The sequence below is a fragment of the Colias eurytheme genome, chromosome 12 (assembly GCF_061535395.1).
Source record: "Colias eurytheme isolate Ceu_HAF_F1 chromosome 12, ilColEury1 Martin Lab GWU primary, whole genome shotgun sequence".
In the NCBI taxonomy this organism is placed as follows: Eukaryota; Metazoa; Arthropoda; class Insecta; order Lepidoptera; family Pieridae; genus Colias; species Colias eurytheme.
The window spans coordinates 10,212,696-10,230,289 of NC_142991.1; the positions used below are offsets into that span (position 1 = coordinate 10,212,696).

Sequence of the window (17,594 nt, forward strand, 5' to 3'; positions counted from 1 at the left end):
GCGCCCCGATCGGGGCGCTCGGTGGTCAATGGGAGAGATAACATAGCATGTTTATTGTGAGTTTGTATGAACTCATTTTGTATTGAAGTTAAATTATTGATGGAAATTATAAGCGCGCGTAATAAACCATGAACTGGTTCAAATATTGTGCAAATAATTTTGGCTTAAACAATATAGAATAATAAACATGCATATTACAAATAGTTATAAGGATAATATAAATAATAGGTAAATGAAATAGACAGATGGTGTAATTTTCGATAAAATATATAATATTTATGCGACTATAGGTATGAGGCACAGGTATGAGGTATAGGTATTGATGATTTCGAAATAAAAGGCCTTATAGATAAACTGATATAATATTCTGATTTATAGGTAAACGTATATAGATATACTAGCCACGCCCCGCGGTTTCACCCGCGTAGCTCCGCTCCTGTTGAAGATCAACAGGAGCGGAGCGTGATGATATATAGCCTATAGCCTTCCTCGATAAATGGGCTATCTAACGCCGAAATATTTTTTCAAATCGGACCAGTAGTTCCCTAGATTAGCGCGCTCAAACAAACAAACAAACTCTTCAGCTTTATAATATTAGTATAGATTAATTTCATAGTATACACACGTCTTGTGATTTCACCTTACTTGTGATGTGGATGGTAATGGCTTTCATTCTACGTATGTCATTAGGTGACGTTATTTTGTTTCCTGTGTCATTTGTCCATGATTTCTAGTATATCATAATATGAGTAAATAAATAGTACAGAGACAAATGACATCTGCTCAGTGGCACGCACACACATGCTTGCAGTAGTGGAACCGATTTGCGTGATTGTATTAAACTTTTTCTCTGTACTATTTATATACTCATATGATACTACAAATATATTGCCATAATCAGATAAAATAAATGATTGCAGCACCGTCGTAAAAACGTTATCAGTATCTAAAAATAGAGGAAAAATATCATTCGCAAAAATAGATTCGCGCTAAAAATAAATCTTTACGATATCATTTATAAAGATTAGCTGAATTTGATATTTTTGGTTTTATGGCCTTCAAATGATTTATAAATATAAATTTATAAAGAAAAGAAAAAAAGATTAGCTACTAACAAGTATTATAAATAAATGCCAAAATAGAAGCATAATAAATAATATTTTGCTATTTAAATACGTTATCTCTTCCAATAAAAGTATAAAGAGATTTCGCGATTTCCGAATACAGATAAGGAATTATCGCATACAAGTATTATTAGGTTTTTTAGGATTATCCTGTTGACCTAAAAACATTGACTAGATAAGAATAATCTCGATTTAAAATACTTAAAGTCGCGGCTTTTTTTATGACATGAAAGGGTACAAACAATGTCTTTGATGAAATCAAATTCCGCGAACCAACTCTTAACAAATGAGTAATTATGGTCTTATGCATTGTCTATATATTTTTAATTAATTTTAATGATAATATTTATAGCTTTTGTTTTATTTTTCTTAGAAAGTCATTAAAAAGGATTAACACGTTCGCTGCGAAACAGGGCTTGAAACACCCTGTCCGTGTCTCGTCGTTATAGCGGTAGGAAAAAACTTAAACTTCTCTGTCGTGCGGGAGGCATAACTTCCATCTGGTTCAGTGTAGGAAAGTGATATCTATATATCTGAGATGTGCTATTGATTCCTAGTTCAATGGTATACCGACCTTAATACCGGGTTTCTTAGACCTCGTGCCGCACTGAAAAAATAAAAATTCTAACACAGTGCGGAACGAGGTTGCGAACACCTCGTACCACCGCGCACCTCGTACCGCACCTTAAGCTAGCTTCACGCGGTTAGTGTTGTGCAACGCATTCGAGACTATTTGTGGAACAACTTATTGAAGCTTTTACAAAGAAGGACCTGAATGTGGATACAGGTAATTTTCAAACATCCTAACTACTCGTTATAATAAATATCGTTAATAGAAACGTGAATGTGACATGTTGAGTAACTTTCTACAAATAGGTTGATAATCATGATTACTATTAGTGTGTTTGTTCATTGAATCAACTAGCGGCAAATCCAAAACACCCGGCAATCGGTGTATGGCTCATCAAAATTTAACTCTTGCCTAAGTCAACAAGCCAACAAACAAGGCACATCATCTCTTAAAGGGATCAAAGAAGAGGAGATGTGTAGGATGTTACGAAAAACTCCGCACCTTCTTAACAAGTCGTAAGGCCGACAAAAAAGTAAAGGAAATTCTTACAGAATGCACTGGTTGCAAATAATATTCTGGTTTGGCCTGTTTTAATAAAAAACATCCATAAGTTTGATAAATAAATACAATTAAATAAAATCGATATTTCTTTTCCCATCACTAAATTATATGAAAAACTGCTATTGTTCAGTGCGGTATGGGGTACATCAGACCCCACATTTTATTTTATCCATAGAATCTAAACTAACTAATCTAACCACGGGCGGCGGTAGATTTAGGTTAATGAACTCATTGTTAATAATAATCACGACAAAAGCCGCACACTTTGTCTTATTTGGCGCCAAAAAGAAGGATTTTGGTCTCTTACGGGCGGTGGGGTTTAATATGCCTCGTGCCGCCACAATCTCTGGTATAGGACAAGGTTTAAAACGACCCGTAACGCAGTAATGGAAAGTACAGATATATTTGTGCCGCAGCGAACGTGTTAACCCTTAAATTGTCACCCCTAGATAACTTGTGTGTATAATGTCGAAATTTGGAGGATGTGTTGGAATTAGGATAGAAAAGAGGAAAATGAAAAAAAAAAATTAAAAAAATTATTTTTTTCTATGGTTTTTACTATGTCACATAAAACGGACATTGCCAATTATATGTACATGTTCGAACCGTCACATATAACGGACATTGCACATTATTCCTGCAACCGTGGTGCATGAATACAATGCACATTTTCAGCTCTGTAATTCAAAATTGTTATCAAATTATAATAATGGATGATCTAGTATAAGCTTTTCAAACATCTGTCTTAAAATATTGGTTAAAACTGTAACGATATCGTTAAAAATAATGGATTTAAAAAAACGACACTACCAAAAATCACAGCCTAAGAATATGCTAAGAATGGGAATAGAAATAGTATTTCATAGCCTGAAAACTTATCTAATACACCAAGAAAGTCCTCTCCCCATTCACTAAATTGTACAGATTGAAATGTGTTTGAATGAATGAAATGAAATGAAATGAAATGAAAAATACTTTATTGTACACCATAAAGAATACATTTTACAAAAATTAAAAATACAATATAACAATGTACAGTAGGCGGCCTTATCGCTGGCAGCGATCTCTACCAGGCAACCCAGAAAAGACGAGGAAAATAAATGAGTCAATAACATGGTGGTGCAAAATAAATAAAAGTGCCAGAATAATAGTCTTATTATATATATACTATATCTACATATATGCAGCTTACATTATTATATACATACACAAATAATAATATATTATATACACAATACACATATTAGATAATAAATAAGAATACATACTTAAATATATACAAGCATACATACATATATACATACATACATATTTTATAAGCACATATATTATAAATAAGTCGACAGAGTTAATACCTAGCCTGTGACAGAGTTAAATAATAGTTTTTAACTTTCTTTTTGAAAATAAAAATCGATTGAGCTCGTTTTATTTCTTCAGGTAAAGAATTCCATAGGTTAATAACGGTGACAGTGTAGGAGGAATGGAAGAAGTTGGAACGGTGAGAAGGAATACTTAAGGTTAAAAGGTTGGAGGAACGGAGAGTGAGGGAATGCTCGTTGAGGAATTTGAAATTGTCTTTAAGATAGGAAGGGGTCTTAGGATCATCATCATCATCGTATGCAAAGAAGTCGTATATACCATGCCTGAAGTACCAAAACAAACACGAAATTTAATTCGCCTTTTTTTTGGATTCTTTGACATATATATCCATTTGCTGCCAGTTTTTTAATTTGTAAGGTATTATTATTTAAATTTTCAAACATTGGGTGGTATTTCTGGTAAGTAACATGATGCTGTGGCTGAAGAACTACTGAGAAGTAGGGAAGATTCATCTGGCACCGCATGTAATGGCTGTAATTCTGCAGCAATAATATTTTGTTGATGGTAAAAATTCTGAATTTTTGGGTCTTCATTGTGTCTCAAATCAATATGTCGTATAATTCTGGAGGTATGATGCTGGGGGTAAATGATTGACACTGTTATCATAGTGAAATCATTCCCGTAGGTCTACATTTCTTCGAAATCGTCATCTCAACTCAATACCAGACTCTTCAGCTTACGCCAGAGGTAGTGAGGGAATTTTTTATTGATTGCCAAGTCATGCTCCTGTAAAACATAATAAAAATAGAGAAAAATATATCAAAATGAAGACGTTGAAAATGGAGGGCCTTATTGGCAACGTCCGTTACATAGGACATTTGAAGAATACCCTAGTTTAAACTCCAAGTTGTCAACGTCCGTTTTATAGGACATCATAAATAAACTAAGATTTTTATTCCAAATATTGTAAAATATTTAAAAATTATGTCAAAATACTATACTTACAATCGTATTCTAACTAATAATATAACATTATAAGCAAAATAGCCAAAATACTTACAGTTATTACCAATTTTATCAGGAGAGTCAGAGAATCCGTTTTTTGCAAATTTCAAATGGCCACCATGCGCGACTATACTTCGCTTCGCTAATGAAACCTGCATGTACGCGAAGGACATAGCTAGTACCTTCCCAATATACCAATTGGAAATGCCTAGGTCTACTATAACAGCGCCAGCATGTGTGTAAATACTATGTCCTTTAAAACGGACGAAATCAATTTAAGGGTTAAGTTTATTTGAGTCATTACTTGAGGGTTTTCATCAACCTATATAATAAAAATGAATCGCAAAATTTGTTGGTAAGCGCAAAACTCGAGAACAGCTGAACCGATTTCGTTAATTATTTTTTAATAATATTCCTTGAAGAACGAGGATGGTTTTTATGGTGAGAAAACGTAAGTTACATGTACCACGTGTGAAGCCGGGGAGGCCGGCGCGCTAGTTACTAATAAAAAGAAGACCTTTTGAACAAAAAAAAAAAAAAAAAACTACCTAGTTAAACATGACATGGTTTTGTGACTAGTAAATTTGCATTGCCTTATCTATGACCTCTTTTAAATTGTTAAGTTATCTGATTGATATGATATATAAGCCCCAATCTCATCTTAAATCTTTTATGGTGCAATTTTTTGTATTAATAAATAAAAATATAAATAATATGTCTACTTAAATTTCTATATTATTTTTATGTGCAAAAAAAATTCTGAGTTTCGTATAAAATAAATATTATCTAGATTTACATTTGACCGCCTCCTTGGTACAGTGGTTGACGCGTGAGCGTAGAACCGAGGGGTCCTGGGTTCGATTCCCGGTGGAGACGAAGAAAAAAAAATGTCTCGGTCTGGTAGGACCATAGAGATCTAGAGAGATGCCAATCGCTTGCGCTGAGTACGAAACCTGGTGTCTCATAACAAATTTACGCACACAACAGTAAACAAAATAAAAACAATACTTTGCGTTGTGTGCGTGTCATCACACAAAAATTTGAGAGCGACTATTCGTTCGCACACTAGATTATAAGTGACGTACGTATACAGCCCACTACAGCCGCAAGATATGCGTTTATCATTTATGATAGGGATTGCTTGTCGATAAAATGAGAAACGTTAAAATTAAAACAATTTATAGGCAATACTAGTAACTAGGTAGAAATGGACACCTTGATGGTTACATTCATGGTGATGAAGTCCATAAAGCATTGCCTATTGACTTATTGTAAAGTAAAATAAGTATGAAATAAGTGACTTCTTTTTTTAATCCATGTATAATACTATAAAATAATTACTATAAAATTATTGCTCGAGTACCTATCAAATAATAATAATACAATCAGATATTAAGCTAATAGTTTTACATTATGATATAAAAATAAGGTAGTAAGGTAGTAAAATTCCGAATCTTATCGACATGGACACACTCGATTCGCATCCTTAACTTACGACCGCAAGCAGCGGCCGTACTATACGATTGTTAGCTTTAGTATGTTCATTATACACTGCGGTATTCGAACTCCGCGTTTGAATAGAGTCACGTACAGAAGAAGCATTGTAAACTATTTACATAAATTATTGTGACTGTCGTTCTGTCACATAATATAAAAGATAAGAAACCAAGAAATCACTCTACGTAATATTGTTTTTGAAATTTTAGTAAGAAAATCGTATAATTTTCAGTACTTACCGATGGTATGTGATTCCATTTGACTTAAAGATTCTGGTTTCACTTCGGTTTTTACAAACTTTAACGGAACAACACGGCATTGTCAAATAATACCCGGCCGACGGTCGAACGTCAACTGAATGCAACAAACAGCATGTGTTCTTTTTTTGGGCATATTGCTGCGACACCGGCCCCGCCCCCTTACCATATCTCCCTTTAGTTTCTGTGATCTGTGGGTAGGACACAGAAGGCTGATCACTTACTTGTCCCTAAAGAAAATCGATCAGTGAAACAGATGTATGCATAATGCATCTGCCCCTTACCCCACTACGGGGACACGGGACTTCACACATTTGATTTGATTTGGGTCAAAAACTTTCTTCACAATTTTTTTTATACTAGTAGTACTTTAGTAGTAAATTCCAAGGAAACACATGATACCTTTTTATAATTTTACCCGAAACAAACTTATAACTAGTATTAATATCATAATATCAGTGTTGCTGTTAAAGTTATCAAAGATATTTAATCTGAAGTGCATTTAACTATCAAACATTTAACAAATATATATCAATCATTTGTTTCTTCCTTTTCCGTATTCAGTATGTATATTATAGCCTCGCGGTTTCACCCGCATCGCTCCGCTCCTGTTGGTCTTAGCGTGATGATATAATATAGCCTATAGCCTTCCTCGATAAATGGGCTATCTAACACCGAAAGAATTTTTAAAATCGGACCAGTAGTTCCTGAGATTAGCGCGTTCAAACAAACAAACTCTTCAGCTTTATAATATTAGTACCTATAGATATGATTTCTTTGATGCAGTAGTTTGCGCGAAAGCCTGAAATAAAAAAAAAGCGAGAGTCATTCCAAAATAAGAGACTAATACAAGTAAATTACTCTAGTCAATTAAATATAAGTATTTACTTATATCTAATTGATTGTTCATAAATTGTTCATTAAAACCCATATAAAATTATATTTTGATTTATTAATAAAGGAATAACAAAAAATATTACACGAAAATTAACTAATGTAATTAGCGTTATGCATGCAGTTTCTCTAAAACCAAAGAAAAAACTGCAGAATCTTATTAATGGTAGGTAATTGAAAACACCAAAATTAAATCTTGTTGACGTTTTATTTATTTATTTATTATTAAATAAATCAATAACCTTTTAAACCCAATGCGGTACCGACTAACACTATAATTCTATACAAATACACTACTAACAATTTAAACAAATTAACTTACAATCTACGAAATAAGATAAAATTAATACAATGCAACAACAGATAAAAAATTAAAATGAATAACTAATAATATAATATTATTTAAGGTAAAAAACAGGACGTTTTGAAGGTAAACATGATAAAAAGTTGCTGAAAATTAATAAACTAATTAATTCTATCATATAAGAAGGAAAAAAATGTACCTAAGAATTGAGATTATTGTGCAGAACAAAAACTTTATTTTACTTTATTTCGTGTTATCAGACACAATATTAATTTTTACATATAATAAAAACGAAAGTTGGATGTTTGTTACTCAACGACTCCAAAACTAGTAGATTTGTATGTTAATTAGTACAGAGATATAGTACGAGGAGTAGAGAAGATTTTATTCTGGACTAGCTTACCGCCCGTTGCTTCGCCCGCTTTGTCTAAAATCAATAAATTATATTATACTAAAACCTTTCTCTTGAATCACTCTATCTATTATATAAACCGCATCAACATCCGTTGCGTAGTTTTAAAGATTTAAGCGCATACAAAGTGACATACGGACAGAGAAAAGCGACTTTGTTATATGTTGTATACTATATATTTCTTGTATACTATGTAGTGGGATTAGTATCTAGAGAAGTCACTTTTTACTCGAGTACTACTGAAAACTGGAAGTCACCTTAGTAATAACGACGTTGTAAGTAATACAATGAGTGATGCGTTCTAACCTATTTGTTTTTTCTTAATCAAATAAACAAGATAAATTCCTTTGTTACATTTTCCTCGTTCAAAAATAGGTACACATCTTTCATAACCCGGTCACTGCTTATCAAACAATTTATTATCTTAACATCTGATAGCTATTAAGAACATGATAACATTATCTTGAAGACAAAATTGCTAATGATCCATTTAAATGGATAAATATTGCATTTTTTATAATCTGATTACGTTTTAGTCTAGGAAAATGTAATTGTAAACGTTATTCTACGTGCAATTGAGTGCATTTTCCATTGGTTTGAGTACAAAGGTTCTAACTAGAGCTTTTAAAGAAGTGGAAGAATGGATGAATCTAATAACAAGTGAAATTATTGGATTTTAAAAGGGAATAAGAAATAAAGAGACTATTATAGTGGCATTATTGGTACGAATTTGATACAAGAAAAATAATTAAAAGCTATTAATAATTAATCTTATCTTATATATAAAAATGAATCGCAAAATGTGTTGGTAAGCGCATAACTCGAGAACGGCTGAACCGATTTCGATAATTCTTTTTTTATTATATTCCTTGAAGTACGAGGATGGTTTTTATGTAGAGAAAACGTAAATATGTACCACGGGCGAAGCCGGGGCGGACCGCTAGTAATATATAAAAATGAATCGCAAAATGTGTTGGTAAGCGCATAACTCGAGAACGGCTGAACCGATTTCGATAATTCTTTTTTTATTATATTCCTTGAAGTACGAGGATGGTTTTTATGTAGAGAAAACGTAAATATGTACCACGGGCGAAGCCGGGGCGGACCGCTAGTCTTATATATAAAAATGAATCGCAAAATGTGTTGGTAAGCGCATAACTCGAGAACGGCTGAACCGATTTCGATAATTCTTTTTTTATTATATTCCTTAAAGTACGAGGATGGTTCTTATGTAGAGAAAACGTAAACATGTACCACGGGCAAAGCCGGGGCGGACCGCTAGTAGCTTATAAAGCTTCAAAACTTTTTTATTAATATAACATCAAATACTTGCCTGAATTGAAAACAAAAAAAAATAAATAAAATAAAATAAATTATAATTTTCTACACTAGCTTGAAACAAAGAAAGAAAATTTCACAATATATTTATCAGTGATTAAGACAAAACAAATAACGCAAACATGGTTTATGATTCAGGTTACAATGGTGTCTTTGATTCATACTAAGCGCTAACTACAGCCTATGACTAATTTCATCAGCATTTAAGAGGAAATGACCTGATTTAGTTAAAAGATGCTTCAAATTACGTGTTCATTGTTTAAATTATAAAGATAATTTTATCTTATGTTTGGGGAGTGACATCTTAAAGATAATAGATAACATATCAATTACGCACAAATTATTAAGTTTGTACGTTGAAGTAATTTTTGTATACTTACTACATTTAGGGTCAGGAGAGGCTATAGGGTATACATTTTGACGTAGGTATATTATATTATTATACGTGGTATTTTCAAAAAAGTAAATTATGATTTTTATTACCTATATGATTTTATTAATATACATTTACTTATTAATGTGAAATTGACTGGCAACAGGGGCCAATAACACTACCTTCTTAAATTTGGGTTAAAATTAATATTAGAAAAAGCCCAATAATATATTTTTGACTACACAAAGGGCCTTCGAAACTCTACCAGGCATTACATAAATTAAAAAAAAGACTAATTTAAAAAGACAATCAACAGGTCTTTATTATACGAATGACAGTTTTTGAATATAAATTAACATTAGAAGCTTAATGAAAAATATCCAATAATTTTCAAATAAGTATTTACAGTATTGAAGAAACCGCTTTTAGAATCCAATAAGGCATCTCGAGGGCTGATAAGGGCACTTAATGGTGTAGAACAGAGTAATTACTTTTAGTTTACACTTGAATGCTGATATCGATTCAAGATAAAATAAAATTGCTTTTATTGTTCTTTGTTACGTGCTGTGAAAATTCGCGCGGCGCGACTGGCGGCGCGTCTTGCGAATGAATCAAATGTATGGAAATGTACTGGGCATGCCACGCGCAGCGGCGACCAGCGAGACGACCGGCGAATTTCCCCGAGCGAATCGCGCGGCACGACTAGCGATCGAAACAAATGTATGAGTTATTACGGCGCCGGCCACGGAGTCGAGCGGCAGACGCGGCGACTACTCCCGGAGCGAACTTAATTTAAAATAGTTTGTTTTTTTTTCGCGAAAATGAAGACGGAAGCTTGTATTGCAGAAATTCTAGCTAGACCAGCTATTTGGAAGTCTAGCCACCCGCAACATAATTTTTCATCATGCCTATATTTTTCATATTTTTGGTGGAATTCTCCGTCTGTAACACGATTTCTATTTAATTCGTGTACTCCACTATATCTTCCAAACATTAAATCTTGAGCAAAAAAGCTGCTACTCTCCGAACAACGTCGAGCTAACTTTGATCATTAAAGCCATCTCGTCTCCTCGTCTACACTGGTCGCGGCGGCGAACGCAACTGCCCGTGGCGTGCTTACCGCGCCGCGCGACTTGCCGCGCCGCCCGTCGCGCCGTCGGTCGCGCCGCCGGTGTCCGTGGCCAAGGTGTTAGACTTCAAGGAAATGTTTACAATTGTGTAATAATGTAGATTCTTTATTAAGTCACAAGTTGGGAAAGAATATTGTTTATTATAAGCCTCTGTGCCTTTGTGAAGATGTTTCAAAACGGCATAGTTGATATAAATAAATTATATGATGTAAGTTTTTATTAAGTAACTTGGCTAGGGGGTGTTATAGAATATTATTTGATGAGGCTTTAGGGGAAATATTTTTTTTTACTAAAATAGTGTACCATAAAGTATTTTAATGTTTATTTAAAAAACGTAGGTAAATTATTTCTGAAAATAATAAATAAAATTTACAGAGTTATCACCATAATCTCTTTGTTATCACAAATCAGTGCTTATTCATATTATACTGTAAATATGACTGTATAAATTACTATTAAATACTATTAAATACTATTTATAGTATACATTTCTACAATAAATACAAAATGCTTATTAAACTTCTTTTCTTTTATCGTAATATTTGAAGGCCAATACAAATCCTACTTTAATCCCACGTCTGAAATAGCTTTATGTAAAAAGTTTTCTTCGAGAAACTTGTCAACAGCAAACTCAAAATTTTATTACTCCGTATTATAAAGTTTTGGCATATTCGAAAGGTTTATGCTATATGCCTTCAAAGTGAATTATATTTGAAGTTCTTGCACGCTTATGAATTGTATAGAGTTATTGTGAACGCTTTGAAAAGGTTGTCTATATACGAAAAGGCTGTTTGGAAAGTTTTACTATACTTGGCTAAAAATAGAAATAAGTATAGAACATTATTATATTATAAAGGAAAAAAGAATACTAAGCAGAATTTAGTAAGATAGAATTTATTTATTTATTTATTTATACTCTTTATTGTGCTGCCAAAATACATAAAATACAAACAAAACTTATTCTAAAAGAAAAACAGCACAGAAGGCGGCCTTATCACTTAAGAGTGATCTCTTCCAGGCAACCAACTGATAGAAGGATAAATTATAAACTGGAAATAGGAGGTAGGTAGGTAGAAAGTATACGCAAAGATAAATAAATAGTAATGTTATACAAAGATAACAAAAATATTATTAAATAAAGATTATAAATTTAATAAACTAAATACTATAAAACAAACACATACATACATATAAATAAACATACATACATATATAATAAACATACATACATATAAATACATATACCTAAAAATAATAAAAGACAAAGGACAAGGAGTCATTAGAGAAATAATATACATATTATAATACATATTATAATTAGCTAAATATGCTATACCGAGTCAAAAGCCAGATTTAAATAATGATTTCGGACGAGATTTTTAAAACGAGTTAGGGATTGGGCTTGTCTGATGTTTATCGGCAATTCATTCCATAGATTTATGGCAGTGACTGTAAAGGAATTACCAAAGTAATGTGTGCGACGAAAAGGAGTAGACAGAACAAGCCTATCGACCGAACGAAGAGAATAGCTTTCACAATGCAGGAAGTTGAATTTCGTTTTGAGATAGGAGGGGGTCTTAGGGTCAAAAAGGATACGATACAGGAGAAGCAAATAATGCACATTCCGGCGAAGACGAATTGGGAGCCACTTGAGTTTCTTGCGGAAAGAGGAGACGTGGTCGTATTTACGGAGACCAAATACGAACCGAATACCGAAATTCTGAAGTCGCTCAAGTTTGTCTAGTTGCTCAACTGTTAAGTCAGGAAAGCATGCATCAGCGTAATCAATAATGGGAAGGAGTAGGGACTGTGCTAGCATAATTTTTGTCGGTATGGGTAAGAAGTTACGCAGACGTCGTAGAGAACTAGACGCGGCGTAAAATTTCCGACCAAGTTCTTGAATCTGGTGGGACCAAGATAAAGTTTGATCTAAGTGAATACATAAGTTTTTAACATGCTTACTAAAAGGTATTATAACACCGTTAATATGTACAGCAGGCAATATACCCCAGTCAACCTCAGATATTTGATAAGGACTACCAACTACAATAACCTGGCTTTTTGCGGGGTTGATCTTAAGGCCGAATTGATCGCACCAAATGACAATTTTAGCCAGTTCATTGTTAATAGAATGAACAGCATTTGGTAGTTCATCGAGCGTGGAATGGGTATAAATTTGTAAGTCGTCAGCAAACATATGGTAGGGAGAAGTTAATTGAGAAGTGAGATTATTTATGAAAATAGCAAAGAGAATAGGTGACAAGACGCCACCCTGAGGCACACCGGCGGCAACTGCGCACCAAGTTGAATGTTTTTCATCCATCAAAACACGCTGCCGCCGATCGCCCAGGTAACTTGAAAACCAATCAAGAACTGTCGATGAAAAGTTAATAAGACGAAGCAAACTCAGCAGAATATCATGATTTACCATGTTGAAGGCATTGCTAAAATCAAGAAGTGCTAAAACTGTGAGTTGCTTGCTATCCATACCGTAACGAATGTCATCTGTAACTTTAACAAGTGCAGTGGTCGTACTATGACCAGGACGGAAACCAGACTGATAAGGACTAAGGATATTATTAATGTTAAGGAAAGTGCTAAGCTGGGAATGGATAAGGCGCTCGAGTACTTTGGACAAAAATGGTAGGATAGAAATAGGACGGAAATCGGATAAGTTTGATGGATTAGATTTTTTGGGGAGGGGAATGATGTGAGCATCCTTCCAGGAGCTAGGAAAAGTTCCGGAGATGATGAATTTATTTTCTATCTTAATAAATTCTGCTTAGTATTCTTTTTACCTTACCTCGTAGTTCTGTACGGTTTCAAAAAAAAAACATATAATGAATAGGTATAATTTGGTGTCGGAAAAACGTCATATTATATTCCAATAAAAAATGTATTTATTTCATGATTTCGTCAAATTGATAACATTCAGTCTGCACATACGTCTGATAAACACTTACCATGAACACATCCTGATATTTCCCATTCTAAAACAACCCTTATTTCCAGGTGAAAAGGTCCATAATGCTCAAGATGGCGGACGCGTGTGCTGACAGCTCCAAGCAGACCCGCTTCCATGAAATGCACGTCCAACGTCACAATAACGTCAGCATATTGTATGCTGATATTGTCAACTTTACGCCATTGTCTGAACGTCTGAGCGCTTCGGACTTGGTGAAGACGCTGAATGAACTGTTTGGCAGATTCGATCAGATCGCTCAGGTTTGTTTACAATTTATTGTACATGTGAACTAATATACTACAAAGAGAACTTTGCTAATATACAAAGAAAAGAAGCAATATGCTAGAAAATGTCAGATACTATTTACTTTTTAGGTTCATGTCTGTAGTAAACGCGTATTGACTAAATCAGCATATTTCAAAGTATGACTTGGATGTATAATTAAATGATTTTTTTTATTTATTTAACCACATAGTACCTAGTAAACTCTACTTTGAGGAAAGGTTAGATTAGATAGGCTATTAGATTTTTAAAGAATTCAGTTAATATTTGTTGACATTTTTTACATAAAATATCGGTTTGCTGCTAGAAATATCATTTCACGTCGTTTCCGAAATAGATTCAAAGATTTATTAGTTAGCGTTTTATTAAAATTTTATGTAGAAGCTCTATATTTTCATACTGTCAATTTATTCATTAACTAATTGAATTCTTATATTATCAGCAAGTTGATGTCATAATAATCGATTTCAAACGTTCAATTCAACGAATAACTTACGCGACGCCAAAAATTTAATTTATGTTTGATATTTATTAATTACTAGCTGTTTCCCGCAGTTTCACCCGCATTGCTCCGCTCTTGTTGGTCGACTTAGCGTGATGATATAAAGCCAATAGCCATTCTCAATAAATGGGCTATCCAACACCTAAAGAATTTTTCAAATCGGACCAATAGTTCCTGAGATTAGCGCGTTCAAACAAACAAACTCTTCAGCTTTATAATATTAGTATAGATTTGCTTCCGAATAGAGACATGAATCTACTAGACGAAATTATTTAAACTTCATCATTATGAGCTATTTTTGAAAATTCAAATTCAAATTCAAATTCAAATTAATTTATTTGCCAAAAAACATGGTATACATAGATGTTAACAATTGAGTTCCAGCATGTTCAGCCGTTATTAACAGCATGCAAATTATGTCACTTAATTATAAATCAAAATTTCATTTATTATTTTCATTATCATTACATTTCACATTCTATACAATCATTATTAACAAAGTCAATCAATCAAACAATGAACATAAACATATTTTAATAATTATAATACCTAAGCTTTTAAATAACTTTGTCGGCTAAGAGCGGATGGTTAATATTTTTGGTTATGGAATATAGAGTCGTTTTTACCATTTTTTACCACGATGTTTTTCCTCACCGCTTGAATAATTATCAATTTTTAGATAAATTGCATATCCAATGGATACTCAAAACGTAATTGCACTTGAATAACTTAATCATTATAATTAATAATTAAACCACTATTCTACTGCAGAGGTAAATAATTTACATTTTTAACTTTTACTTTTAATAATTATAATTATTATGTCTCTCTCCATAATACACGGGTACCACCAGAAGGAAGATACCCGGTCCTTTGGGAGGCTTACGTGGGGACACAGGTCCAACACGCAGAGGCCCTTTAGAGAATTTAATGTGTTGTGGGACACCAGCCGCAGCCTGCCCATGACTGCACTATAGAGATACAGCCCTGGGCAGTCTGCGGCCAATGTAGGACTATTGCAGAAAAATGGAAATGAACAAAACTGGGTTATGGAAGGGGGTGTTAGATGGACTGGTATATTGGTTCTATGGGGACTATGGCCTTTTCAATATTAAAAATTGAAAATAATGGCAGACGGTGACTCGCCAGTTCGGTCGATGGGCTCCCAAAAAGGTTACCGAGAATGGCAACAAGGGGGCAACATCAGCTGAACGGCTAGGGGTGTAGAGAGGTGCGGCACCGGTTTCACCATCGCGGGCCCGCGGGCCCGGAGCGGGTTTCCCCGCTATTACGCCATTAGACACTTCCACCCCCGAGCATATAGCTCTGGCGGCTCCACTCTGGACGGCCAACAAAGGCAAGCCAGAGGTGGGGGATCCTGAACCTCGTCATTGTTCACTCCGAACTGCCACTGGGACAGTCCAGAGGTGAGGACAGGGACCTCCCCCGGGAGCGCTCGGTTCCCGCGGGGTCGCTACTCCCCGACACCTCGCCACAAGGTGCCCTGCGGGGTGACTGACTGCACGGTTGGGATATCTATTGTAGATATGCCAACCGGGGGCGATGGGGTCGTCACATCCCTACGCCTTATTATTATTACGCTAAGAAACGTTGTAATTTTGCTATAAAGGCTTATTACTAGGTATCTATAAATTTGAATATTTCTAAGATCAGTTTGATGTAGAACCGAGCTTTATGCAGAACTGCAACAGCGAACTTCTGCAAACTTCATAACATTAAATGTTGAGTAAACTGCAAGTAGCTCAAAGTTATGGATCTTGGAATGTAAATATACGCAAGATCGGTGAGCGAGGTTAACTTGTTAAACTTTGGTTTAAATTAAACTGCTCTTTTTTTAGCTGGTTACTAGCTATTTGCAGTAATAGCTAGTTTTAACACAGAATCGTGTTTGTTTATTTAAAATAGGGAAAAAGATATTTTCCTGAGAAAAAAGGGTTGTGTATGATACAATCCAACCTATCTAGATAAAAAGAAATGTTTCCTTCTGTAGTTTTAATAAATATATACAGGGTTATTTGTAAAACACCAGCAACCTCGCAGGACAAGATAGCTAACATCATAAGTAACAACATTTGTTCTACGACTTTTGGCATAACGCAATAAATTATTTTTAAATGATTTTTTAAACTTTTATTGTACTCTCCTAACATTTGTAAGTCTATGTTCTATTCATTATCGGATGGACGACGCGACGCCCCCTTCCCCCTCTCGGTCGCTTTTTGTTTACGTAATTTTTGGGATGCGCGTAGAGTTTATAATATTCAAACGGAAAATTAAATGAATATTTATTTTTGTATGAAAATAAAATCTAACAAATTATCAAAAGTCGTAGAACAAATGTTGTTACTTATGACTATCTTATCCTGCGAGGTTGCCGGTGTTTTACAAGTAACCCTGTAAGTATAAGTAAGTGTTTTTTTTCGTTATGTACATTTTTCAGTTTAACTACCTTCTGCAAAAAATAAGGATAATTCGTCCAATGAATGAATATATAAATGAATATACAAAAATATTCGATCCCTAATTAATTATCAGATTCCAAATGATTAATAACCCAATAATTAAGAATCTAATGAATAAAATTATAATATTAATGAGCTTAATATAAATTAATTAAATGGCGCTAACGCTTGTAATTAACCAAAGGCAAATCGTTCTTATTAACCAATAACCATTACGATGTAATGATGGTTTAAATTCAAAATTAATTAATTCACACGTCTAAATTGCATTTTGGTAATTTAATGATTACTCGCAAATTATCCTAGCTGACCTAGATTTAAATTACAGCCTATTTATTTGTTGTTATGATTTCGCAAAACGCAGATATAAAAATATTATTAGTTAGTAGAAAAAACTTAATACTACTTAACGATGCCACTTAGGAATAATGAAGCTTTTTACAGGCGAAATATTTTTTTCCGTTAAGTGCTTCTAGATTAGTCTGTATCTAAAATACCGGTTAAGCTCTCGAGGCGCACATAAAGTACTAAATAAAACTGTAGGTAAAAATTTAATCACGCTATAATATTAATGAC

The 17,594-nt window shown here is 33.8% G+C and overlaps 1 protein-coding gene across 1 annotated transcript in view; it reads left to right on the plus strand.

The window, feature by feature from the left end:
• Positions 1-17,594, plus strand: part of Ac76E (adenylate cyclase type 2 Ac76E) — a 188,065-nt gene that overhangs the window by 145,728 nt on the left and 24,743 nt on the right. The window contains exon 6 of the mRNA XM_090108127.1: positions 13,799-14,011. Coding sequence (XP_089964253.1) covers positions 13,799-14,011 — 213 coding nt within the window. The remainder of the gene's footprint in view (positions 1-13,798; positions 14,012-17,594) is intronic.